Source organism: Pempheris klunzingeri, chromosome 18, assembly GCF_042242105.1.
Source record: "Pempheris klunzingeri isolate RE-2024b chromosome 18, fPemKlu1.hap1, whole genome shotgun sequence".
In the NCBI taxonomy this organism is placed as follows: domain Eukaryota; kingdom Metazoa; phylum Chordata; class Actinopteri; order Acropomatiformes; family Pempheridae; genus Pempheris; species Pempheris klunzingeri.
The window spans coordinates 10065501-10089402 of NC_092029.1; the positions used below are offsets into that span (position 1 = coordinate 10065501).

Here is a 23902-nt window from a genome sequence, read left to right on the forward strand (position 1 = left end):
GTGGGGTTGTGCACAGAACACGAGGGGGGTGAATAAAACGTGCCTGTTACATCTCTCTGCAAGTTTAGTGACAGGGTGAAGGAGAGCAGCTGTACAGTAACACAGCAGCGCCTGGTGCGATGGCTTTAGAAAACAATCTCTCCGGGGTCATTGAACACAACATGAAAGCACTCCCCATCATATAGCGGTAGATATTAGCTTGTGGCATTGCTACTGAAATATTAAAGCAGCTGGAGAGGCTACAGCTGGAGTGATGGCTGTGGCCCAGGTGCACCTCTGGGTGACACGTGGGTGATTAATCATGGTAGTCAGTGCTGCGCGTGCACTTGAGCTGAAACGCTAAGTGCTCGAGACCTTGAGGGTCTTATAGGCTACTTGGTGAAAAGGAGGGAGGCAGGGAGGGGGCTACCAGAGAGGACTGCGGGATGACCAAACCCACCTCCACCCCCCCCCCTCACGTTCAGGTCTGAGGCTTTAACAGTGAGCTGCGGAGCGCGAGAGCAGCCTACAAACTTAGGCGCTGTCCACGGTGCTGAATCGCTTCCCGGCGTCCCCTTCGCGCGCCCCTGAGCGTCATCTGTTCCCACGACCAGTTCATACCTGAGCTCCGGGGACGATGGAGGTCCACCACATTTAGTCGGACCACCAGGCTGCGCGAGAACATGGACGGAGGACTTGTGGATTTAAAGCCCGAATGAAGAATCGGCTCGACAAAATGTTTGTGAAGACATCATCTGTTACGTACTTTCACTGGTTATCCATCTACTGACCAGCTCGAGTCCGACTGCAGCCAGCCACGTTTCGTCCACCCACCAAAGGAATTCCAGCATGTTGTAAAAAAAAAAATGAACTGCTCTAATTTAGTTGCCCTTCGTGCATAGGAGACGTGCGTTTTTCACCAGAGAAGAGCGGCCGTACACACCGAGACATGGCTCGTCTGCTTGTTTTGGTCAACTCCGTGGTCCTGTTGCTTTTTGGCAGCGACATGTTCCTGGTGGGAGCGAGTGAGTATAAACCTCTACAACATCAGTTACTGTGCACTTTGCAGCCTCGTAAAATGCGCCATTAGTCACGCAAAGTGAACAAGTCACAGAGTTTAACGAGGCTTTTTTTTTTTTTTTTTGGTGTAATTTTAATCTGTATCCGATGATGCGTTTAATGCCAGCCTCCATTCACACAAACACACCACAGTATTTCCTCATCATCATGTCTACTCACTTACTGTATATTCATCATATCTATCACATTCATCTGGTCACCAGAACAGCATGTTTAAGATGTGCTTCTGATTTTAGAACATGCTTTGTCTCTTGCATGTAAATTCTAATAACTTTACAGTAATCTTAGTAATAACCCTGGAGGTTTTCCCTGCTTGTGCATCTAATAAACACAAACAAAAATTAGCTCCTTTACAGCAAGAAACCTGCCAAAGAGAAAATCTGCACTACAGCCACATCCAGCCTTTTCCTACTGTGTCTGCTCCCCCCCTGTAAAGGCACTTGTTAGACTAAAGAAAGAACATTTTTTTTCTTTGATCATGGCACTACTGAACAATGGGACTTATAAAAGCTCTCATTGGAGGGATTCACTCTTCTAAAATTCTGTGGCACAGAAACACCAGTTGCAGAGCCAACGCTGCCCTCAGTGAGATCAGGCTTCATTGATACCTCCTGTGCTTGAACTGTCTCATTTACAACGGTGCATATATATGCTTGTTATAATTTTTCCACCACAAGAGTCAGACTTTTATGAATCTTTTCTGTATCCTAAATCTTTCTATCTGCCTCTGCATGTGAGTGTCTACAGTATCTCTGTCTCCTCATCTACCTCTATCACTTCCTCCCTCGCCTCTCAAGGGAACTGAGTCCTACATATGATAGCGCCTTGAGAAAATCAGATTGGCACTTTACTGTATCTGTGGGAGTGTGTACTGTTTGCCTGATAGAAAAATTTAGACCTTTGTCATGTTCTGCGCTGACAGGTGAAACGCAAGAGCATCTCTGATCTCAGTGGAGTTCAACTGTCAAGAACGGGAGAAGCTACCATTGAAATAATAATGAACATGACACTCATAAATATAAATTCTGTTGTTGCAATGAACTTCAAAGTAAATGAAAATAGATGTTGAATTCATTACTGCCAATCCTGAATGCTGTGAAACTGTGGGATTCACAGTGGCATGTCATTCTGAGGAAGGTCTAAATTAATGGCATGCCTCTTTGGTTCATGGTCAGGCTGTCCATAAAAATGGAAACTCTACAACAAAGCAGGAAAAGGCAGCATTTCACTGAAGTCTCTCACAGGTGACAAAATTAACTGAATTTGCTTAAATATTTTGGAAGTGATACTAAAATGATGTAATGGTGCATGATGAAGGTGAGCACTCAATAGGGACTGTTTTTTTTTTCCATCTCACCTACTGAAATCTGCTCTCAAAGCTTTTCACTCATCCACTGAGCCTGTTTCTCAACGTGAGTCATGACACAATAAAAAGCACGGGCCTTTAAATTTGGATTGGTAAAATTAATTTGCAAAAACCCAAAGAAATGACATTTGGTCCATATGAACATGTATTTAAATCAGCAGTGAGCTTCCAGTATCTAAATGTAATAGAGAAAAATTCTAGTTTGACGTAATCTTCTTAAGTCAAACAGTATAAACTCACAGAGGGTGTTTGATTTGGTCCAGACTGACAAGAAATTCTCAAACGTGGGTATCCATGTTTACATTTACACAGTGTGAAAACAAGCATGCAAGAAAATGAATCCTGCATGAGGCCTAACCAGAGCTTTGCATACTGAGCAAATATGAATTAGAAAGTATTGGATTGATTTGGATGGCCAGGCTCATATCACTCTTCAAATTGGCAATCTGCTGTTCATAAACTTGGTGTCACATTCTTGACAAATACATGCTGTGTATTACAGCCAAATCCATCAGAGTGAGGGCCAGTGTTTGCTCATCTTGTTATAATTCTATTTCTCATCACATCGCAGACAATTCACAAATACACTGGAAAAAATACAGACTATGGTGTAGAAATGAATGATTTTAGGCAACCCTACATTTTATATCAGTGTTTTGAGTGTCATGCAGTAGCTCACACTTGGTGTCTTGTTTAGACGTCTGTAGAATCAGCAAACACCCACTGTAGCCAATAAGATTAATGCAACAAACTCTGAGCATAAACACCTTGCTCATAAATCTGCTCCTGCACGTCACTGCATGTGAGCCTTTACAGTTTTGGGATAATAAAGTAATGTTAGCTCGTGGCTGGAAATCCTCAGGGATCGGCCAGCGACTACATTAACCTTACACTGGCACCTGGTCCCATCTGGTTCCACTGACGTTTCACAGCCTCTGAGTCTGCAGGAAAGAAGGCAGTGTGTACCTAAAGCAAGAGACAGTATAGGAAATGTATAGGAAGAGACAGAAGACTTAGCCACGCCTGGTTTTCATCTATATCCGTCTAAAAAGCCACTTCATACTGTTGTTGGTGTACTAGATAGATACTGGTGCACTAGAGTAAGACATTTAGTGAATGATTGCATAAAGTCACTGCCACCACGTGGCGTCAAATATGAAAGAAAAGGCAGGATCTCAGAGGGGAATGGAGTTTGGATATGAAACAAGAAAATGGTCTTTAAAGGTAATATGGGGGCAGAGAGTTCTGCGGCTCAGTTAACCAGCACGGTCGACATTTCTTAAGAGCTCCACTAGCAGGCGATTTGCAACACGGGGGCCTGCAAGCAGCTGTGTGACAACCTCCTGCTGTGCAGAGAGGAACATTTAGACTTCCCATGACTGGGTTTGAAACACATCCAGATGAAGCTGTTTCAAGATTGACTGGGCAACACATCAAAATTCAAGGCGCCTGTTATGAGTTATTGCCTTTATTTATTAGTTGTCTGTGAATATATTATCTCTCAAGGGACTATGGTATTAGAAAAGGATTACCTTACAAGCAGCCTTTCAAACTGTTATGAGCTTGGAGGAAACTGAGACTGAAATATGATCGATAATATGGGGAGTCCACAGTCTTGGTAAACCACACTGTTTTGCCTTTCAAATGTGCTTGAAGCAATGTGAATTATGCACCGTTGGGGGTTTTACTGGGTTGTGAGTGAACTGATCGATCATTTGGAACATTTATTGCTGAAAAATGAGCAGTGAGCTCATTCATGTCAGACTTGATATTTTACAAATATGTCAAAATTATGTAAGAGAAGCTTCTGTCGCTATCTGAGTCATGGAGCAAATGTCACTTTGTCACGCATCTAACTCAATGAGTGCACGAGCTTTTAAATTGATTTTACAATTTCTGTTTCGAAAATCATTCAAAAGAATGACCTGGGTTCAAAATAAATTAATCTGATGCTAAGTGGATTATTATTACTACTATTCCTATTAGAATAGGTCACTGACTCTGCTATCACACTTTCTAAAAGAAACGCTTAGAGCTACGATGTCTGCTTGGCATCCAGATACAGTATCTATTCACAAAAAGTGATGCGATTTCAGGGCCTTTAAACAGTAATTTCAGTTGGAGCTCTTTAGGTGCAGAGGTGACAATTCTATTTGCATGAGTGCTATAATTAAGTAACTCATGTCAGGTGAAAAAAGCAAAAACAAAAAGGCAGCTGAATTGCATTTTGCTTTGGCTACACATTAATGCTTTCCTTCTGCATCCAACTAAACACAGAAGTGGCTCCTGGAAATAGTAAAATGGAGATTACATGTCATCTGTAAAATTGTGGCGTTATGGTTTATATTGCAGTAAAAATTCCTGGTAAATCAGACAAGTAAAGGTATCTTCAGTTTAATACTCCACATCTCAGTTTTCTACTTCTGTTTGATCAATGGGTCATGGTTATCCAAGTTGACCTGTGAACAAAACCTGCACAGGTCATCTTATTGAGATGAATCTGAAATCTTATAGTATTATCATAAAAATACATCCAAAATCAAACTCTTCTCTTATACTGTGAATATACAGTTAAAATATAAATACAATATACAATATAAGTAATCAATAAACAAATGACTGTAGGTGTAAATCAGGATATTTCGCGCAACTGTGCTTTGCAAGCAAATATAGAGGCCAAAATGTAAGATGTCACATCCAGAGCTCGCTCTAACAAATTCAGACTGGGCTCTTTTCCACGTAGCTTGTCAGCCATTCAGAGATCCACCTGCACTTTCACTATCTTTCTGTGCGCTCTGGTTAGATGGAGAGAAGCTAATGTGCTGGGATTTGGCTATAGGCTATGATTCATCCTGGCAGTGCGCCCACATCCCAAGAGGGTCGTACCGTTTGTTTTCACTAACACACGGCTCGGCCGCTGTGACCCACTGCTGTTTGATTTCAGATCTTACATAACAGCGTTCTGTGGAGTGAGGCTCACTCAGGGCACGTGGCCGATTGCAAACACTGAAGTATCCACAATGACACTTATTACTGCAGGGGGACATCAAACAAGCTGAGAGGGAAAGATTGGGAAGAGGATTGGACTCCTGAACTTCATATCAATAAAAATATTGATTAGAAAATCACCATCATTCAGAGCCAAGAGTGCTTACATCTTGGAGACATGAAGAACATTTTTCTTATTTACCATAAACTTCCAAAATATCAAATGAATGAATACAAAAGTGTTCTTTATGCCCTACAGTCCAAAAGTCACCTTACCCAGGTACTTTAAATTGCAAATATACTTATCCTGCTCACCCACCCACAATGGAAACATCATATAGAAAGCTGGCACTTATACATTAGTGATGATTCATGACCTGCTTCAGCTGATCCATCACTTGCTCAATCACCAGCAAATGGCCTGCACACAATGCATCATGGTTACTGGCTGCCTTTTTGCCCATGCGTGGCTGTCTGTAACCCCCATTACCTAAAGGACAACGAGCTTCAAGAGAAATGACTGTGTCCTGTTGTAGATAAATGTTGCATCTGATCCTGAAAAGTGTGTGCACCGCACGACTCGTGCTGAGGGCAATCTAGGTTTGACAGCGTTTTCCTGTTAACTAGTCCTTGTTGTTTTTGGCAAAGTGTGTGTCGGGCATGATGAGGTTGCAAGAATCAAAGCTTGGTCAAAGGTTGTTAAATATGGGAGTTTTGTAATGAGACATCAAGAAAATCATTGTTAGATTTTAGCCAATTAGTGTCCCAGCAGTTTACTGGTAATATATGCAATTAGAAGACCATTTGCATCTTTAAATGTTAATGACACAAAATTAACAATCTTTTAGACATTGCCAAGGCACAAGGACACAGGAACCATTATTACAAATATATGTATGACTCAGTCACTCTCAAGGATGATATACACTACTCCTTCCCTCTTAACCTACTGTACATCTATCTTATGAATAAGCTTCTCATCAAATGGGCAAAATGAAACAGACCTAACCTCTTGACCTCTTGATACTAGTAAGTCCGCTTTTCTCCCGGCTCTCTACACAGTTGGAACATTCATTTCCTCTTTCGCTCTCTATCATAGGCAAAGCATTATTCTGGACTCTTGTTCATCTCAGCCGCTCCGTTCCACAAACCAATCTCTGAGTGTGTCATGAGCCGGAGGAACTGAGCGACATGCCCGTTTTTGACCTTGATCCCCCCTCTGTGGTTCATCATGCCACAAGTGCTGAGACGGAGAAGCCGATAGCCTCGTCTGACCCGAGGATCTCCAGATCTGCCTCAATGTCACCTTTTGCACCGAACACAGAGGCCGCCATTGATTGTCTCTGAGATAAAACAGACAGAAGTGCAAGAAGCAAAAAGAGAGAGTGAGAGAGAGAGAGAGAGAGAGACACAGGGAGGGAGGGAGAGATAAAACAGGAGACACGGGGAGATAAGAAGAGAGGGATGTGAGAGGGACTGATATAGAAAACGGCAAATCATTTGAAATAGCTCCCAATTTCGTCATTTCGTCTTTCATCTTTCTCTCTTGAGTGCACTTTTTGGATGAAATATTGTCCTTGCACTGCACATGCTTTTGGCTGTCATCTCAAGACAACTGTGTTATGGGTTATTACGTCCGTGCCCCATGAGTTAATAAAAGCGTTTGAAATACAAATTGACTTACAGCAGTCAATTAATACTCACTTTGTAGTGAACTGCTACAGAAAGCTGGAACTAGAAATCTTACAACGGGTACTCAGAGAGCAGCCCAGATACTGTAGCTACAACTCATATACAGATAAAGCAGACGCTATTCTGACTACTTTTATGTCCAACACCATAACAAACACCACAAGAAACTATTTTTTTCCCCATTATTTTTCACATATCTGACAGGTCAAGACATTTCCACACACTCAAACCTCTCAGCGTTACACCAGTTACTTTCTGTGACAATTCATAAAGTCCATTAGATCCACATTAATGACAAAAGCTCGGAGGATGGCCTCCAGGTCCCTGTTTGCTCAATCCCATCTTACCTATCCATCTAACCCGAACAATTGCTTGGAGACTGTGAAGCAGTAAAGGGCCCCCTATTAGATCTGTCACCCTTTGTTTCTCCTGGCTTTTGCTTCCCAGGCTTTTGTCCCACTTTGCAATCAACGTGTCCACCAGCAACCAGATCATGATAGATGGCTGCAAAGTGACAAGGTGAAGAAATGTAACCCCGTCCAAAGGAGGTGGACATGAAATTGACACCATGGCTTCTTTAAGAAGGTTCTGTCAGGTTGACAGACAAGGAAGTTCACAGATTTATATAGATTTATAATTGATATTCTATAGATTTATAATAAAATGCAATAAAGCAATTTATTTAAACAGCTAGAAACTAAATTAATTAACGTAGGTGTTTACTTTGAGTTTACTAGTTTGTAATTTACAATTGTTTGGTTCTGGGGAATGTTGCAAACACACTTTTCACAAAAATATAGAAAATGACAGAACTACATTTGTTGGACAGTTTTAGTTACTTTTCAGATTAAAAAATGTCATAATCTCCTTGTAAAACCATGTATCTCCAGATGTGGTGATTTTGAATGTTTGGGATAAATGTAAGTGCTCCTTTATGGGAAAACTCTCCTACTTCTTAAATAACTTAGTTTGAAACCCTCCTTCTGAGTCATTGAATGACTTCTTAGATACATGATACATGATTCCCACAGTACAGTGATGCTGCAAGCATGTAATGATTTTATAGACCTTGATGCAGTGCTGCAAATGTGATTACCCAACACACAACCTCAAACATCTATAATTGTTAAATGCAACATACATATGAATGCAGCAGTAATATACTGTTTTTACAGAGTTTAGTTTCACATTGTAAAAATGTGTAAGGGGATGGAATCCTGTTTCTATGAAAGTGTGTGACCTGACCAACGTCCCTGTTCAGACTAGAGTGTTTGTTTAAATGTGACAACGAAGCTAATTAAAGCGACACTGCTGTAGTTGGGTGATACGGGGGTAGACATGGCAAACTAATGGACTGTTGTTCTGAGGAAAGTAGATCAGAAAACAGTGAGGCTGCTACTTGGTGGTGGAAGGAAGAACAGGAATGTACCAGTGAAACTTAACTCACAAATCTTAAGCCACATAACTACAGAAAGATGAACACAGGAAGCCTTTTTTAAGTCTAGTCCATTGACTGATCACATGAGACTCAATGGCTTACCGACAACACATACAGCCTGGTGTCCCATAGTGCAGCTGCACATCCTGATTCATTCACTAACCTGACCACATGAATTTTGAGAGTAAGACTTGGTAATTCACTTTTAATAAAAAATGAGACTTTCCAGGTGCAGTGCAGACACAGGTGGCATGGATAATCTAATATCTACAGTAGAGAAGTGGCTGGATTCACAGACCTCTCTGCTCCCGTTTCCTTTCCTGCAGACCGGCCACCGGCTCCTGTCAACGTGTCCGTCATGCACCTGCGGGCCGACTCGGCAACTGTATCCTGGGAGGTTCCAGAGGGAGATATCATAATTGGCTTCTCTATCTCACAACAAGTAAGTCCTCAACTTTGAATGTTAATCATGTAGATCATGGGTAGGTTAGCAGAACACAAAAAGAAAGAAATTTCATTAGTTTTATTTTTGGATGTAGCCATTTGTGGTTTGGCAGTAAGCCTTCATCATGTTCTGCTAAAATGTTGTTGGCACACAACCCAGCAAGTAGTCAGAATGATGAAGTGCACCTGGAGTCCGTTTTGTATCATGCCCCAGTTCTTGACAACATGTAGGGATGATATTTTTCGGACAATGACATGATAATCTATTCACTGACTGGAGTCCATAGAGGATATTTCATGTGCTCAGCAAATACCTCACTGTGTATAAAGAGTTTGCCTAGCATACGGAGGAAGAAGCAGATATGTACATATCCTGGTTGAACAAAGATGTGTTTTCGTCTAGATGTATATTCTTAGGAACCCCTTAAAGCTTTGCTTGACACACAGAGAGGCTGACTAAATTTTGCCTTCAAGCCTGGAGTTTGAATAAAACTTGGCATGATCGATTTGTCAAGAGAAAACAAGGGTGCCACGGGAATGCACATAACTATGTGAAGCTGCCAAAATGCATATTTTAGGATGAAAAGATTCCAAAGGCCTAAAATAGTAAATCCAATGAATGCTGACACTAAATGAAGGAATGCCATACACTGCTGTAATCATGTTTATGCTTTATGCAACTCAATGCATTATGCAGCCATTTAATTTTGCTATTCACTCAGTGCGAGTGATGGGCTATATAACATGTTTGGCAATTGCCTTGAGTGTATATGGCGGTTTAATCAGTACATTATTCATTGTTTCACGGAGAGTAACAAGCATTTTATTTATATCAGATCTCTCAGACAAGCAGGGCCATAAAAAACACATAAGAAGAAGACATCTGGCCTCAAGCCACTTCAAGTGCAGATGGGCTGGAGAGCACCCTGAGAAGAGAGCTCTGCATGCAGGCAGGACGAATAATTCTCAAAGCTATGGGCCTTGACTGCTCCAATAACGTTCTGAAAGGTCAAAGACAAAGTCTGAGACTTTGACGGCACACTTGCCGTCTAAATTAATCAGAATATTGACTACACAACTTCTCAATTTCCAGTCAAGACTCCATATGGTGAAAATGAAGTGCCAACTGTTAACATAATAAAGTACTCAGCATGTCGTTCTCCAGCACCTTGAATATTTGCTGGTTGGTCACCTCCATCTCACATTGCCCATGGCCCATACACAGATACATGACTGTTATGTTAGCTTTTTTATAATGTTAAAAGGTGATGCATCATTAATGTGATATTACACTGGAAGGATGATATTCACGAAGTCAAGCAAGAAGACTTTTTACAGAAGCGAATGCCTTCCTTAGGGATACATTTGCAGGGCCGGTGTTACTGTGTGGTCACCTTGATCACCTAAACGCCGACTGTATTGATTATTGTATCTAGTCAATAGATCTACCGATCCATTCTGCTCTCTACCTCTCCTCCAATCCCTAGAGGCAGGATGGACACATGCAGCGGTTCATTCGGGAAGTCAACACCACCAGCCGGTCTTGTGTTCTTTGGGATCTGGAGGAGGAGACAGACTACATTATCCAGGTCCAGTCCATTGGCCTCTATGGGGAAAGCCAAGCCAGCAAAAAGGTCCATTTTCGCACCCTCAAGAAGTCAGACCGCTTCCCCTCCAACAGCTCCAATCAAGGTAAGCTGCTCTGAGATACTTGTGGCAAAGTTCAGTTGTAAAAAGGTGTTTTTGTCTGGGTTCAGAGACAATAATGGAGGGATTGAAGAAGTGGTCTCGCATCAATCTGGCCTGGCTCGCTATACATTATCCCACTTATTTCTACTAAAGAAATATATAATTTGACAAAAATTATAGATTTCGAAATAATTTTATTGATTAAAAATTATGAATTGCTTCCACTATCAGAAATGCGTCCATAGCACAGAACAGAAAAACAGACCGTAGCGTGTAACTGACCAATCAGAATCAAGTATTCAACAAAGTGTTGTAAAAAGTAATAATAGAGTTACATGGCATAGAGGTATAAGCTCTACCCGATACCTCTATCACATCTGTTAGTGAGATATATTCAAAGTCAAGTCAACACGATGCTATAAAGTTGGTCAAACTGCGGTATAATTGATAAGGTCACTGCAGCATTTTTTCCAGTGTTTCATCTCACTCTGTTACATAACGTAATGCTTAGCTTTTAATTCTACAGTACATGGTACAGCTACAGGCCTTTTTCCCTAGGCACAGACAGGAGCAACCCATTACAGATGCTTTTCCTGCTGTTGCGCTAAAGCTTCTTCTGGCTGTTGAATGCTTTTAAGCACCCCGACATAGAAAATAAGGTACAGTAAAGGGCTAGTGCTGAGTGCAAGTAACCCGAAGCCTCCTCTCACAGCGTCTCTCTGGGAGGGCTCTATGAGCTTCTTCCAGGTTTATTTTTTCCTAGATACCAATTCATTATTGACAGTCTCTTCAAGCATGACTGCAGGCAAGCTCCTCTGAATTTATGCAACTTTATATCACTCTGGGTGCCTAATCAGGATTCTGACACACACTCTAAAACACTTCGGATTCACTGTCTGAGCTCGGCTCATGGGCTGGAGGAATTATCAAGACCGTGACCAAGAGAGAATAGGCATTCAGTGGCTCTAAATTTCCTACAGGACAGATGAGGAAAGTGTAAAAAAGCCATTTGCTTTCTTTTATAAGCATTCGGGAAGAGTTCAGAAGAAAATCCCTTACTAATTTGCGCTGCATTAGTTCAGCCATGATTATGTGATGAGCCAAATGCATGAACCCAAAAATATTAACTTAAAATGTGGCAGCTTCTGTTTGACATTGGCCTAATATTTCAAACATTTTTCTTCTCTGTTATCTTATGGTCTGGTTGAGGTTGTAAATATAGAAACTGCTGATGCAAGTGAATCATAAATGTTTCTCTTCAGCTGACTCAGGTTTGGTACCATTAGTTAAGCTGGCAAGATGGACAAAATAGACAGAAGCTCATTCAGGCTCAAGTTCAACACAAGAGCCTGTGAACGGTCCATTAAGCTAATACAGGCACTGGCATTACACTGCTCTCCTGTTGCTCTATAGTTAACACTCAGGAAATTATTTTCTATGCTTATTTTGAAGTTAAAAGCACTGGATTTCAGAACTAACCATCTGTATCTGAACAAAATGCTGAGCATGAAAAGACCAGGCCAGTGCCCTACTACTTTTTCCAAGACTTTTGGAAAAGATTCACTCTGCAACGTTAATCAGGATTTGTAGTCCCCAGAGTCATCCAAGTGGGTCAGAAAAACAGCCCATTCAATGGATGAGCTTAATTTGTGGGAGTTTGTTTTTGTAAGTGTAGAGGCAATCAGTGTCGGCTTTCCATAAATCTACTTCCAGCGGCGCTGACTTCTCATGCCCCACTTTCAAAGTGCAATCACATCAAGTTTCTTTATGTAACTCTTGTCCAGTTTATTACTCGCTTTCTCTTTTTATGTTTGGCTCTGTGCCATTGTAAATTTTGACTCTGATTCTGGTGGCAAAGCTATTGTGGATTGAAGTCACACACGCAATGTCCACATCACCACATAGTCATTGCAGTTATTTGATTTTTTTTTTAACCCTAGTTTCAGATAAAGGGTACGATGGCCCCGAGGATCAAAACACAACATTTTACAAAACACAACAACAATTCAGAAATAATGGCATTTCACAAAAAGCATTTCACAAAATTGGCCATTGAGGCTGTAACCCTATCCTTAGAGGCAACACACCCAATCCACTGACAGGCTCAGATTGTTAGTCAAGGTGTCTGACAACATTGTAGAAAGGATCCTCACAAAGATAGACCTGTAAGATAATTTTTGGTTTTGTTTTGTTAACCAGAAACAGCACTTAAAAGAACTCTTTTCAACAGAGTTGAAGCTTTAACATGCAGAAAATGGAAGTTGCTGGCCTACCACTCCCTAAAGCCGTTTCTTGATGTTATTTCTATATTTCTGTCTGTATATTAGAATTGAGGGTCAATGATGGCCATCCTCAAAGTTATCAACATGAGAAACTAGGCTTTATTCCTGCATACTCCTTTGAGACACTTTTAGCCACATTATTCATTTCCACTACCCCTGAGAATGAATTTCCATTGTTAAATTAAAGTTCTGTCCCATAACAAGCTTTTGCCCACTCTGAAAGGATGCTTACAATGTTTCCTTCTAAAATAACAACACGTGTGTTCTTCGTAAACCTTGATGCAATTTAATGCAACATTTTTGTTCAGGATCTTGCTGCTGACCATTGTTCCTTAAAAGGCCTTTTTAATCTAGTTGGCTCCAGCATCACAGAGCCATTTCAGAGATCCTTTGTCACAGTCAAGTGCCTCCTATTGAGCTAAATTGATTTGCGGTATATACCTGGCATTCCTAAGAGCCAGAGCTATGATGCCCATGAATCAATAATGCTTTTATTCTTTTCCATGTTGCAATTCTCTTTCATAATGTGATTACATATTAGTGCATGTGCAACTGAATGTACACCTGGCGAGGCCAGATTCAGAGTCAATTTATTTCATGAAAAAGCATTTCCTGGCAAGATACCCACCATGTGTTCCTGGAGAATTTGAATTTAAATAGGCCACTGTGGATTTCTTTCATGGATCAATATGTTTTTACAAAGTCTATTTCAATTTCATTACTTCCACAGAAAGCTTTTAATCAGAGTGTATATATTTATGTGCTTTGTCTCCTCAAAGAGTGAGATATGTTGTGCTGTGGTTCTCGATTGAAAACTTCAAGAAATTGCTGTATGTTGGCAATTTATCAATTTATTTGTGTTCCATTCCATTTAAGTATGTCTCTGTAGGAACATTTGCAAAGTAAACATATCTTAAAAAACACAAATGGAAATAATTTCACTGAGTTATAATTCCAGTGTAAAGAAGGGATTTTTTAAAATGCAAGGGATTCGAAATGTAAGACTAATTATACTGTGCGTGATTCTCTTTTGCTTATAGTCTGTGATAAAAGTGGCATAATAAAGATGTTGTATTTGTGAGCATGAATAGTGATGACACAGACAAATCTAAAAATCTCCTAATGTGTTATATAAATCACTCCCAAACAAAAGATACGAAGCCGCTAAAAGTGTTACCTGCTCCCACTAAGCTGTCAAACTGTTTCACACAGGAGAGCAAAAAAGAATATTTCAAAGGATGGGTGCCTTGAGCAGTCAAACTAGGTACTGTAGGTGGTCCCCTTAGACACAATTACTGTGTGATACTTCAAAGAGATGCCAAGTTGTCAATGCTGAGTCAGAAGCTAAAACCAAGGCTCCCCCATTAACAGCACTGACACAGGTATGCTGCACACTGTTCTCTCAAAAATATTCTTTTGTCTCTAACTGGTACACAGTCTCACAATTTTTCATCATTAGTTTATGTTTTACACACAGACGAGCAAAATGAAGAACTGAGTCTGAAAATTGAGAAAATGTAAAGAAACCAAACTTGAGGTTTAACGTTTGTCAGCGTGGCTACACCATTGATTCAATGCAGTGTCTTAAATTTAGCAAACAAATGTTCTCAGTGAACTTTAAGTGTAGCTGGACAACTTTTTTGCTTCAAATGTTGATTGCAGTGTAATAGCTATAGAATAGCACCTAGGAATTACGTCAAGAATTGCGCAACCCAATGGCTGTTCATTTGGCATTCTTTGTACTTAATCAGTGAATAACCTGCTTAACTGGAGATTGGCATTTCCAGTTCAAATTGGGATTCTTATGGTTCACCACAGAGACAGTGAAGGTAGATGGGAAACAGAGGAGAGGGTGTATGAAATGCAAAAAAAATTGCCAGCTGGACTCGAACCGGCAACAGTTGCAACCATGCAGTCATATGGCATGTGCTGTTTTAAAGTTTAAAGTTGAACTAATTTAAAATATGTTACAGTGAATTGAAACCTTAACAACACAGTTGCTCATTCTCAAGGAGACGTAATGCAAGAATAACACATTATGCATTGTTGTGACACCAGCACAGCACCCCTGGTGTGTTATTACACGGTTTCCCGACACCGTTCACGGCCACAAGCATCATCGTGGAATTTGGGGTGAGCAGAAGGAAGGTCGACTAATTATCTGAACACCAACTCTTTGGTGCACCGAAGGCACCACAATCTGCTCATTCTCTACTAGCAGAGAATCACACAGCATATCTGAGTTTGCTGCCAACATGAAATATGTACATTGCAGCAGGAGGGCATGTTATACAGGTCATGTGGAAATTCCTTTCACTCACTCTTTGATATGAAGCCTATCGCATCAAATATGCACATACTGTATATCAGCATGCTTTACAGTCTGCTTTTTCAAGTCAAGTAGGGTCATTAGATGAACTAGAAAACTGCAAACAAGAACAACAAGTTCAGTTGCAAAGTCTTGCAGAATACAAAAGCTTCAAAGATTGAATCCATTACTGAAACAGCCACTAATGTGCAGGCGTCATCCCACTTCTACCAGTAGTCTCTCTATGCATAGACATAACTCAAATATCACCAGGGAGGAAAAGTTGAGTTTTGTTATAGTAGCACTCAAAGAGGGAATAGTTTTATATGTATGAATAATAGTTTAGCATTAAGTGGGATGATGTCAGACAGATAGAGAGAATGTCGTAGGAGCATTGGCCTGGGTCCTGACCTGGCATTTAAGAGTAATGTGCAGCCTGAAGTCTAGACCTGACTGTGCACTGGGAAGACGCAGGAGATGGCCCAGCAACAAACCCTTCTTATTCCACCACTATAGCTTAGCAAAATAACATGTTCCATGGAAACAAAATTAAGGAATTTCATACGATAAAACGACCAAAACCTTTAAGAAAACCCACTTTGTTAGTTCGTAACTCTCACCCCGTTACAATGTTTTTGTAGAGTTTGTGTTTTAGAGTCTGTGCCGAGTACAATGTTAGCATGATCGATTGTCAGAACAGCAACCACTGTGAAAATAACAAAAATAAACACATTTTTTATTCAATCCATACAAATAGCCTTCATGTGATTCTTCCTTTTTTCCACATTGAAATTCCATCTAGCCCCCATACAAGGCAGGTATTATGTATTGATAAATTACTGTCAATCACTTTCTTGTGGTCATTTCTAATTTCCACTTGATGTAGTCCTACCCCCACACTCTTTCTACTCACGTGCCCATACACACTACTACCTAGACTAAAAAAAATGTAGCAATATAATTGACCCCGCTCCCTAATAGCTATCATGTTAGAGAGCTGACAGTCTGCCATTTTGGGCCAGTTTCTTGTCAACTTGATTCACTAAAAGAGGCAATTGGGAAGAGTGGCGATCTGGAAGAGTTCCATCCATGTGGGTTAAGAGATAGTTTGGAGAGTGGAAATAGGCCCATACTCAATCCACTTAAAGGAGGATTAATGGAACAAGACTGATACGCCCACCACATTTAGTGACTACCACAGTTTCTGTTAAACAGTCATGTAAACGCAGTGTCCATTTTTGCCAAACCTCACTGGCAGAATGTACGTTGAATTTTTATGTCTAATGTATCTCGTATTTTGTCCATTTCGGATAAACAAAGAGGAAGGGCCATAAGATTCAGTACAATGTCTTCAGTATTTTGTGTTGAGGAGACTGTATTAAGAGTACAACAACTCTCCTGTCTGTCCTCTCTCATAGATGACCCCACTGTGCAGGGCCTGGACAAGTCCCGCCATCTACAAACAGGAGAGATGATCATAATTGTGGTGGTCTTGGTGATGTGGGCAGGTAGGTTTTTATGACTGTGTATGGTTAATAATATCTAAGTCAGAAAAAAAGTACCAAAGAGTAGAAAAAAACACCTATTTTGTCAATCAGCTTCTTACTAGGACCAAAAATATCCTACATAACCATGGTTTTGTTTATTATACATGAGTGACACTCAATATATAACTGAGGATGTGTTTTTCCCTTTTTAACTTGCATATCTATTCATAATATTTAATCTGACAGAGAAATACATTGACACCTAATTTTCAGGGGTTTTAATTACCATAAATTCAGATAAATGTACAGAATTCTGCTTTAATGACAACATATATATATATATATGTGACTAGGTTTAATATTGCTGACTAACAACCATACCCTCCTTCATGGTGACATGTGGCTTTGATCATTTAAAGGTTATTAAAAGGGCAATTGTACAACCATTAAAGTCTAATATCTATAAATCCTATGCCAATCATCAGATGTTATTGAGCAGTTGCTATCTATAGTAAAATGACATTAAAATCCTGCGCAATAAGCTCAAAGATAATTGGACTTTGCCATTGCATCTGCAGAATGTTAACACTTATTGTCTCCATGATGAAGACTAATGGTGCACATCTGACGCAGGTTTCACACTATAGATTATCTTGTAGCTAGATCAATACATTGACACACCAATCACTAAGTCATCCAGCACAGTTCCTACAGGTACAGGATCCCTATTAAGTGGAAGTTATAGTCCAAAAACAAGAAGAAGGAACACACTTGAACTACTCTGAACCTCCCTTCCCCTTTAGGCTTTTTCACGACAGCCACGTCAGACCAACATCACGCTTTTCTGAGCATTCTCTGCATCTGAGCTCTCCATCCATGTATGATCTTCTACTGCTTTGAGGAAGTGTGCTGATTAATGAAGTGTTGAGGCACAATGAGAAGTGGCATATCTGACAGGCAGCCAGGAGCAGGGTTTCCCACCCACGAGCTCCAGAGTGAGACATTAAATAATGCTAATGAGAGAAACCCAACCCTAAGAGAGAAACACGAAGGCTGTGACGAGTGGGAGTAAAGAATGAAAACACCTCATGCGGTGTGTTCATAATGCACTGCTCATTTGCAGCCACTCCAGTCTTATTTAGCTTCTCTTGTTTTGTTAAACATCAAGCACCAGCAAAAGTTCATAATCTAATTTATTCTTTAAATATTTATACTTTTCTGCTCTTGTTAATTTTTTTTCATCTTTTTAATCCTTACCTCGGTTACTTTCTGCTGTCTAAAACACGTTAATATAATTATAAAGTAATTAGATAATTGCTTTCCGATCTCATCTGCTATTTCGTATAAGATTTCAGTGCAGTAAGTGGCTGTAGGCTTAAAATACAGTGAAAACCTTAAAAAACATCACCATCATTTTGCCGGTATTCTGAGGAAAGTGTCACCTCATTTAGTTCGCACATTAAAACATTACAATAAACTGTAATGTAAACCATTTCAGTGCAAACAAATCACGCTTCTCAATTACACATCTGATACTGTAATTACCCATGAAGCACAGCAGTTTAAATGCCTACCATGAATATCTCTCTGCTGCAGAGCCAATGACATGTCGCTGCAATATTGCAGAGCACTTACATGGTGTATGAATATTAATTTGCTTATTAAATGAATTACGTTATGCTTCTCACAGCCTCCCACTTGTCATTACTAGAACTGTGTATCAGTTTCTGAATATTCAATGAGAGCATTCTCATAGAAATTCATAACCTCAGCAAAGCAGCAAAGTTAATTGCGAGCAAACAGTACTTATCCAAACTGGAGGCAGAACTGCATCTGGCAGATTGCAAAATGCAACAAAGCAAACTCCAAGGAGAATTACTGTCTTCCAACCTTTCAGATAAAGGCACAGCCATCGCCCTCTCTTGGGAGCAGAATTCCATTATCCACATGGCCTTTCAACATGCTCAGTTAGAGGAAGTGGTGACATGTCTGTGAGTGACAGTTGCAGTCTCATGACTGAATTCCTATCCTCTTCTGTGTGTCTGTGTGTGTGTGTGTGTTGCACATGTGCCCATTTCTCACCTCCCTGCAGCCGTTATTGCCTTGTTCTGCCGGCAGTATGACATCATCAAGGACAACGACTCCAGCAACAATAAGGAGAAGGCCAAGCCGTCATCGGAGAGGAGCACGCCAGAGCACCACAGTGGAGGACTGCTGAGGAGTAAGGTGAGCAGGACTGCTCTGAATGAATGCAGGCCCACATCACCATCACTTCAGTGGTTTTTTGTGAATGAATTTGGCTCCAGTGCTCCTCAGCATTCTCCTCACAAAACCGTCTTTCAAGCAGCTCAGTGCCATCAGTGCCTCTCTGTACAGACAGCAGTGACGCCATCTGATGCTGTTTTCACAGCAGACATTTTGGCTTCTCCTACTTAGCACAGGTATTGCTAATAAAACATTAATGTGCCAGCTACCTAAAACTGAAGCAGCAAAATGAAATTCAGCCATCATTCATTTTTCTGGTGTGTGAAGAATGTGTACAGTGAGGAAGTGATGTTCTGTTTTTAATGCACCTTGATGCAGAAGCAATTGCCTCCAGTGAATAAAACCATTAATGTAATCTGATTACATTACATTGAAAGAACATGCTCAGCCTCCTCATACTGCCATGGAGTGCCCACCTCTTTGGCATTTGGCACACTTGTTTATGTTGGATATTAACATTATGTCTGTAGTTTTGCACAATATATGAACATCTGAGCTGTACAGGCATAAAACAAAAAGCTAAGTAGCTACGCTACGATTAATGAGGGAGTTATTGTGAGATCATACTTGATCAATTAAATATTGCCCAGTGAAGTAGGTGTATGTAGCATGGCCCTCACACCTATATTTTCACCTGTTTCCTATTATTAAACTGGAAGATATGCATTGACGTTTATTTGATTAGTGAATGCAATTTGCATGTAGACACAAAAAAAGAGGTAATGCTTGTTTCTTATGAAACAAAGATCGATAAATGTTCACTGTTAGTTTACTTTACATTTTACTTTTTAATTCAACATTCTTTGGGAAGATTTAAGTAATTTACTCAGTCTAGACCACGTCTGCATAGTCATTACAGGAAACATACAGTAAACTTAAACTTTATCTTACCCATTAAGTTTAAGGCTTTTCATAGAGCACTTCTTGTAAATCCTCTTGCATATCTGGTGTCTAAGATGCCTTCCCCGGAAAATAATATTCCACTGGGGGTAAAAAAAACATATATCTTGCATTCGATAAAGAACCTAATGGAAACGGTATCTTTCCTACAGATGTAATCAGAAGAAACAGCAAAAACACTTGTTATGTCTGTCATGATAAATATAGTATATGTACATGCTGGAGGTGCTATGATTATACAGAGCTGGATTAAGGTTGAAGTCCATGCCTTAAATGATATGAAATGGAGTTACTGATGGAGGTTTAAGTGTGCAAGAATGGCTTTAAAAAGTAACACGTAGCAGTGGACAGATATATGCAGTCACAGCTCAGTAATGAAGCCATGACTAATCAATAATTGAGGGCGTTTGCGTTGTGTGTGCTGACCTCTGACTAGGATTTACCTTAGCAACATATTGAGTTCTCTTGTTTAAATAAGCTGAGGGGCAATCTTTGTAGGATCTCTCATTGTGTTGGCTTATCTCTCCTTGCAGCCCTCATTAGGTGGCAGCGTGTTGATGTAAGGTTTCTGTCAGAGAAGTTCTGATGAAGACCTCCGAAACTCTCTCCAGTCAACAGAAAGCATTCCTTTAATCGTGATATTTATTTATCTTGTCTGTTGCAGTTTCATCCCTCTGTGCCGTCTATCAACATCATTGAAGTTTGAGAAGAAGGAAGCTGGAGTTAAATCACTCACTCTCTCTTCTACCATCACTGCATTTCCAACCTTTCTCACTGATGAGGAAGATTTGCTGAAAGAATTTATAGTTTCTGTGGGTGGTCATCAGTGAATGGGGTTGGCGAAGGCTGTCTTGCAAAAGACAGACATGCATGCACACAGTATTTGTGGGAAAACACTTAACTGCAGATACAAAATCAGAAATACCGCCCACATAAGCCTACAAACAACCACACACCCCAACACACACACACACACACACCGTACAGGACAGTAGCTGACAGAAACCTCCTACAGGCTGATAGAACAAAAATGAATGTTAACCCATGGTGAAGTTAACATTGATGTCTTTGCCAGGTGCTTGGTATGTTATTGCAATACAGAACACACATCATCTCTGGGAGGCCTGTCCTTATGACTTTAAATACGCAGTGTATTTTTGATATCAGCATGTGCAATTAGATACCACATTCACAGCTCAGTTTTAGGCATCGCATCTCTGAATAAATCAACATGGCCCTACTGAACATAGTGTTATTATATTGTCTAATCACAAAGGTATACTGTCTGACTGCTGCAGGCAGATTGTAAATAAGTATAGAAAGCAGAAATCCATGTATCCACCAAAACTCCATTTTCTTTTTTCTAATTATTAATTATTGAATTGACGTTTTCTGGATAACATTGTATTTTTTCACATTTCATATATAGCAAACATCATGTCTGTACATATTTCATTCATTTACTAAATGAAGTTGCATGCAGGTCATTTGCCTGTAGAATAGCATTTGATGTGCATTATAAGTTAAATGCCAAAAATGGAGAAATAAACATTAATAATAAGCAGTACTGTGATGCTGTTAATGTTTTATTCTATTTTACCTGCTTATAGAAGATGACACTATCTTTCTTCATCCAGTAAATCTTGTACATTTCCTGACAATTGTACTTCCTGAAATGTAAAATAAACCTTCTTTTGAATGTCCCATTACTAAGTTGCAGCTAATGTAGTGGAGTTTCTCTCGCTGAAATGCATAAATCTCTTCTGGTGTGCACAAAGTGCTCATCAACTGTCACAAAGGTGCATTTGGTGCATTAAATGCTGGCCAAGACTTAAAGTATGGTAGAAAACTGCACTTCATGCACAAAACGCTCGCCAAGTCACATCACAAAAAGTGTTTTAAAGCAGGCAGTACTTTCCAAGTGCTACAAATAAATTAGGCAAAGATATGATAATTAAAATACTTGTAAACTCACTGCTTTCATCTTGAGGTACAAAATGCATGTAATACATGGAAAGCGGCACCATAAATGCTGACATGTAGTATTTTGTGCACAATGTTTTGTGGCTCAAACTGTATTTTACGTATGAGACTTTTAAGTGGTTGCATATTTGGAAAAGATGGATTGGTGGACTTTATGTTCCCTAAAAGCATGCATTGATAGCCACAAACAATAAAACCACAATATATTTTTTAGAGACCACCCCCAACGTTCATATTATGGTTTGTATTTCATATTATGAGTTTCCTGAGTTCAGTGTCACGCATGTAAGTAAAACTACAAGCAAAACGTTTTGCAAGGCTCACAGGCTTGAGAGCGGAGAGAAAGCCACTCAATGTGTGTGGGATTGTGACGTGATGTAAGGGATAACAGACAGGGATTTTGAAGAGATCAACTCATGTCTTGTTAAAGCTCGTCAATTCAACCACTGGCTTTCGAGTCAGTGTGACAAGTGAGCATCTTAAATGTTGTTCTGTGAGCATAATTTGAGCAAGAGAAAGCTCAGTGGAAATCCATCAGAGTAGGACTGAAACCGCTGCCACCAAAGATAACACTATATTATATTGACACACCTTAAGCTATTTTGTCCATCTGTTAATGTCACTTAAGAATAAAATTTCTATTAATAGTTAAAAGGTAGTAATCAAATGTTGGAAACTGCAGTTGTCTCACCTCAACATTTATCCACAATCAGCCTGCCACAATGAACCAGAACTTATGAGATAAGACGGTCGGCTGCAGTACTTTACAAGACAAATTCAATAAGCCATTTCACCTGGCCTTTAATCTAGAGTGTCCCTCATCAAAAAAGTAATTACACAGAAGTATCTAAGAATACAGCTCTTCTTAGAATAGAAAGTGATTACAGCGTCCCAGGGATTAATAATTAATATTGTACACCCTCACTCTGTCTCAGTGCAGCGCCGCAGACTTCCTTCCATTAGTTGTTCAGGTGATTTATGGGCTGTTGTTACGGCTGAGATAAGCTTTGGTTAGATTTCAGATGTGATTCAGAGATCCGAGTGTACACTGTATCTATAAATAAACAGCTTTATGAATACAGGGTCTGCAGAGGAGTCTGTGCAGCAATATTAGCAGCCTCCCCTGGTTTCCATCTGTACGTTATGTATTTTTACCCGACTAACGGAGCGGAAATAGACAGTCAAAAGGGCCTGACGTTCAAATAGATGTGAAAATAAGTACGTACATTTTTATATATACAGCACCTTTCAAAAACTAGCATAATGTATACAATGATGCAAGAAGAAAAACAAGAAAAAAAGAGAGAAGAAAGAAGAAAAAAAAATCTCTTCAGCTGAGATTTAAAATACCCATGAGAGACAGCTGATCTGACAACCAGGCGGAGATAGTTCCTCAGCCTGTGACCCAGGACAGCAGACACACAGTCCCCTTGTGCTTTCAGTGTAGAGTAAGGCCCAGAGGACCTGAGGGGCCCAGCAGAGGAGTGAGGGATGAGTAAATCACCGATACAGATCAGACAGAGCCTTATAGGTGAGAATATAGAGAAGGAACCTGAACTGAATCCTACATTTAATTGGCAGCCAGTGAAGTGACATAAGAACCGAGGTGATGTGATATGAAGTGAGTAAGGTCGCTGCAAAGTTTTGGACTAACTATAACCTAGTATCAGCATCTTGGCTTCGGCATGAATAATGTATATCTGAAATGCATTAAAGAGCAACCTATTCCTTGTTATGTTTAATGAGGTCTCTGTGGCATGCTGTCACTAAGATTTGATGAAGTTTAAAACGGCTGCTGCAGCCCTATGGCTGTCATGTGTCCTAAAATCCTATTTTTATAAGCACAGCCATTTATCTTCTTCCTGTTGTACATGAAGTTTGTTTCACAGCACGTTTACATGGCAGATATATCACACCCACAGCAAAACTAGACATTAGACGGTCCTTCATGAGCTAAATAACCTGAAAAGTTATGTCTCTAATTATAATGGGAAATATTCA

The 23902-nt window shown here is 40.0% G+C and overlaps 1 protein-coding gene across 1 annotated transcript; it reads left to right on the plus strand.

Moving 5' to 3' along the window:
* Window positions 1-779: 779 nt before the first annotated feature.
* fndc4a (fibronectin type III domain containing 4a) lies at window positions 780-21385 on the plus strand. The gene is made up of 6 exons (XM_070849591.1): window positions 780-1004; window positions 8870-8985; window positions 10475-10679; window positions 16685-16774; window positions 18846-18979; window positions 20583-21385. Exons 1-6 carry the CDS (start codon window positions 929-931, stop codon window positions 20622-20624), a joined length of 663 nt encoding a protein of 220 aa, XP_070705692.1. The 5' UTR covers window positions 780-928; the 3' UTR covers window positions 20625-21385.
* Window positions 21386-23902: the final 2517 nt, after the last annotated feature.

Coding starts and splice junctions, on each gene's coding strand:
- fndc4a (XM_070849591.1), top strand. CDS start 929: ATGGCTCGTCTGCTTGTTTTGGTCAACTCCGTGGTCCTGTTGCTTTTT. Junction 16,775..18,845: donor GGTCTTGGTGATGTGGGCAG/GTAGGTTTTTAT, acceptor ACCTCCCTGCAG/CCGTTATTGCCTTGTTCTGC. Junction 18,980..20,582: donor GAGGACTGCTGAGGAGTAAG/GTGAGCAGGACT, acceptor TGTCTGTTGCAG/TTTCATCCCTCTGTGCCGTC.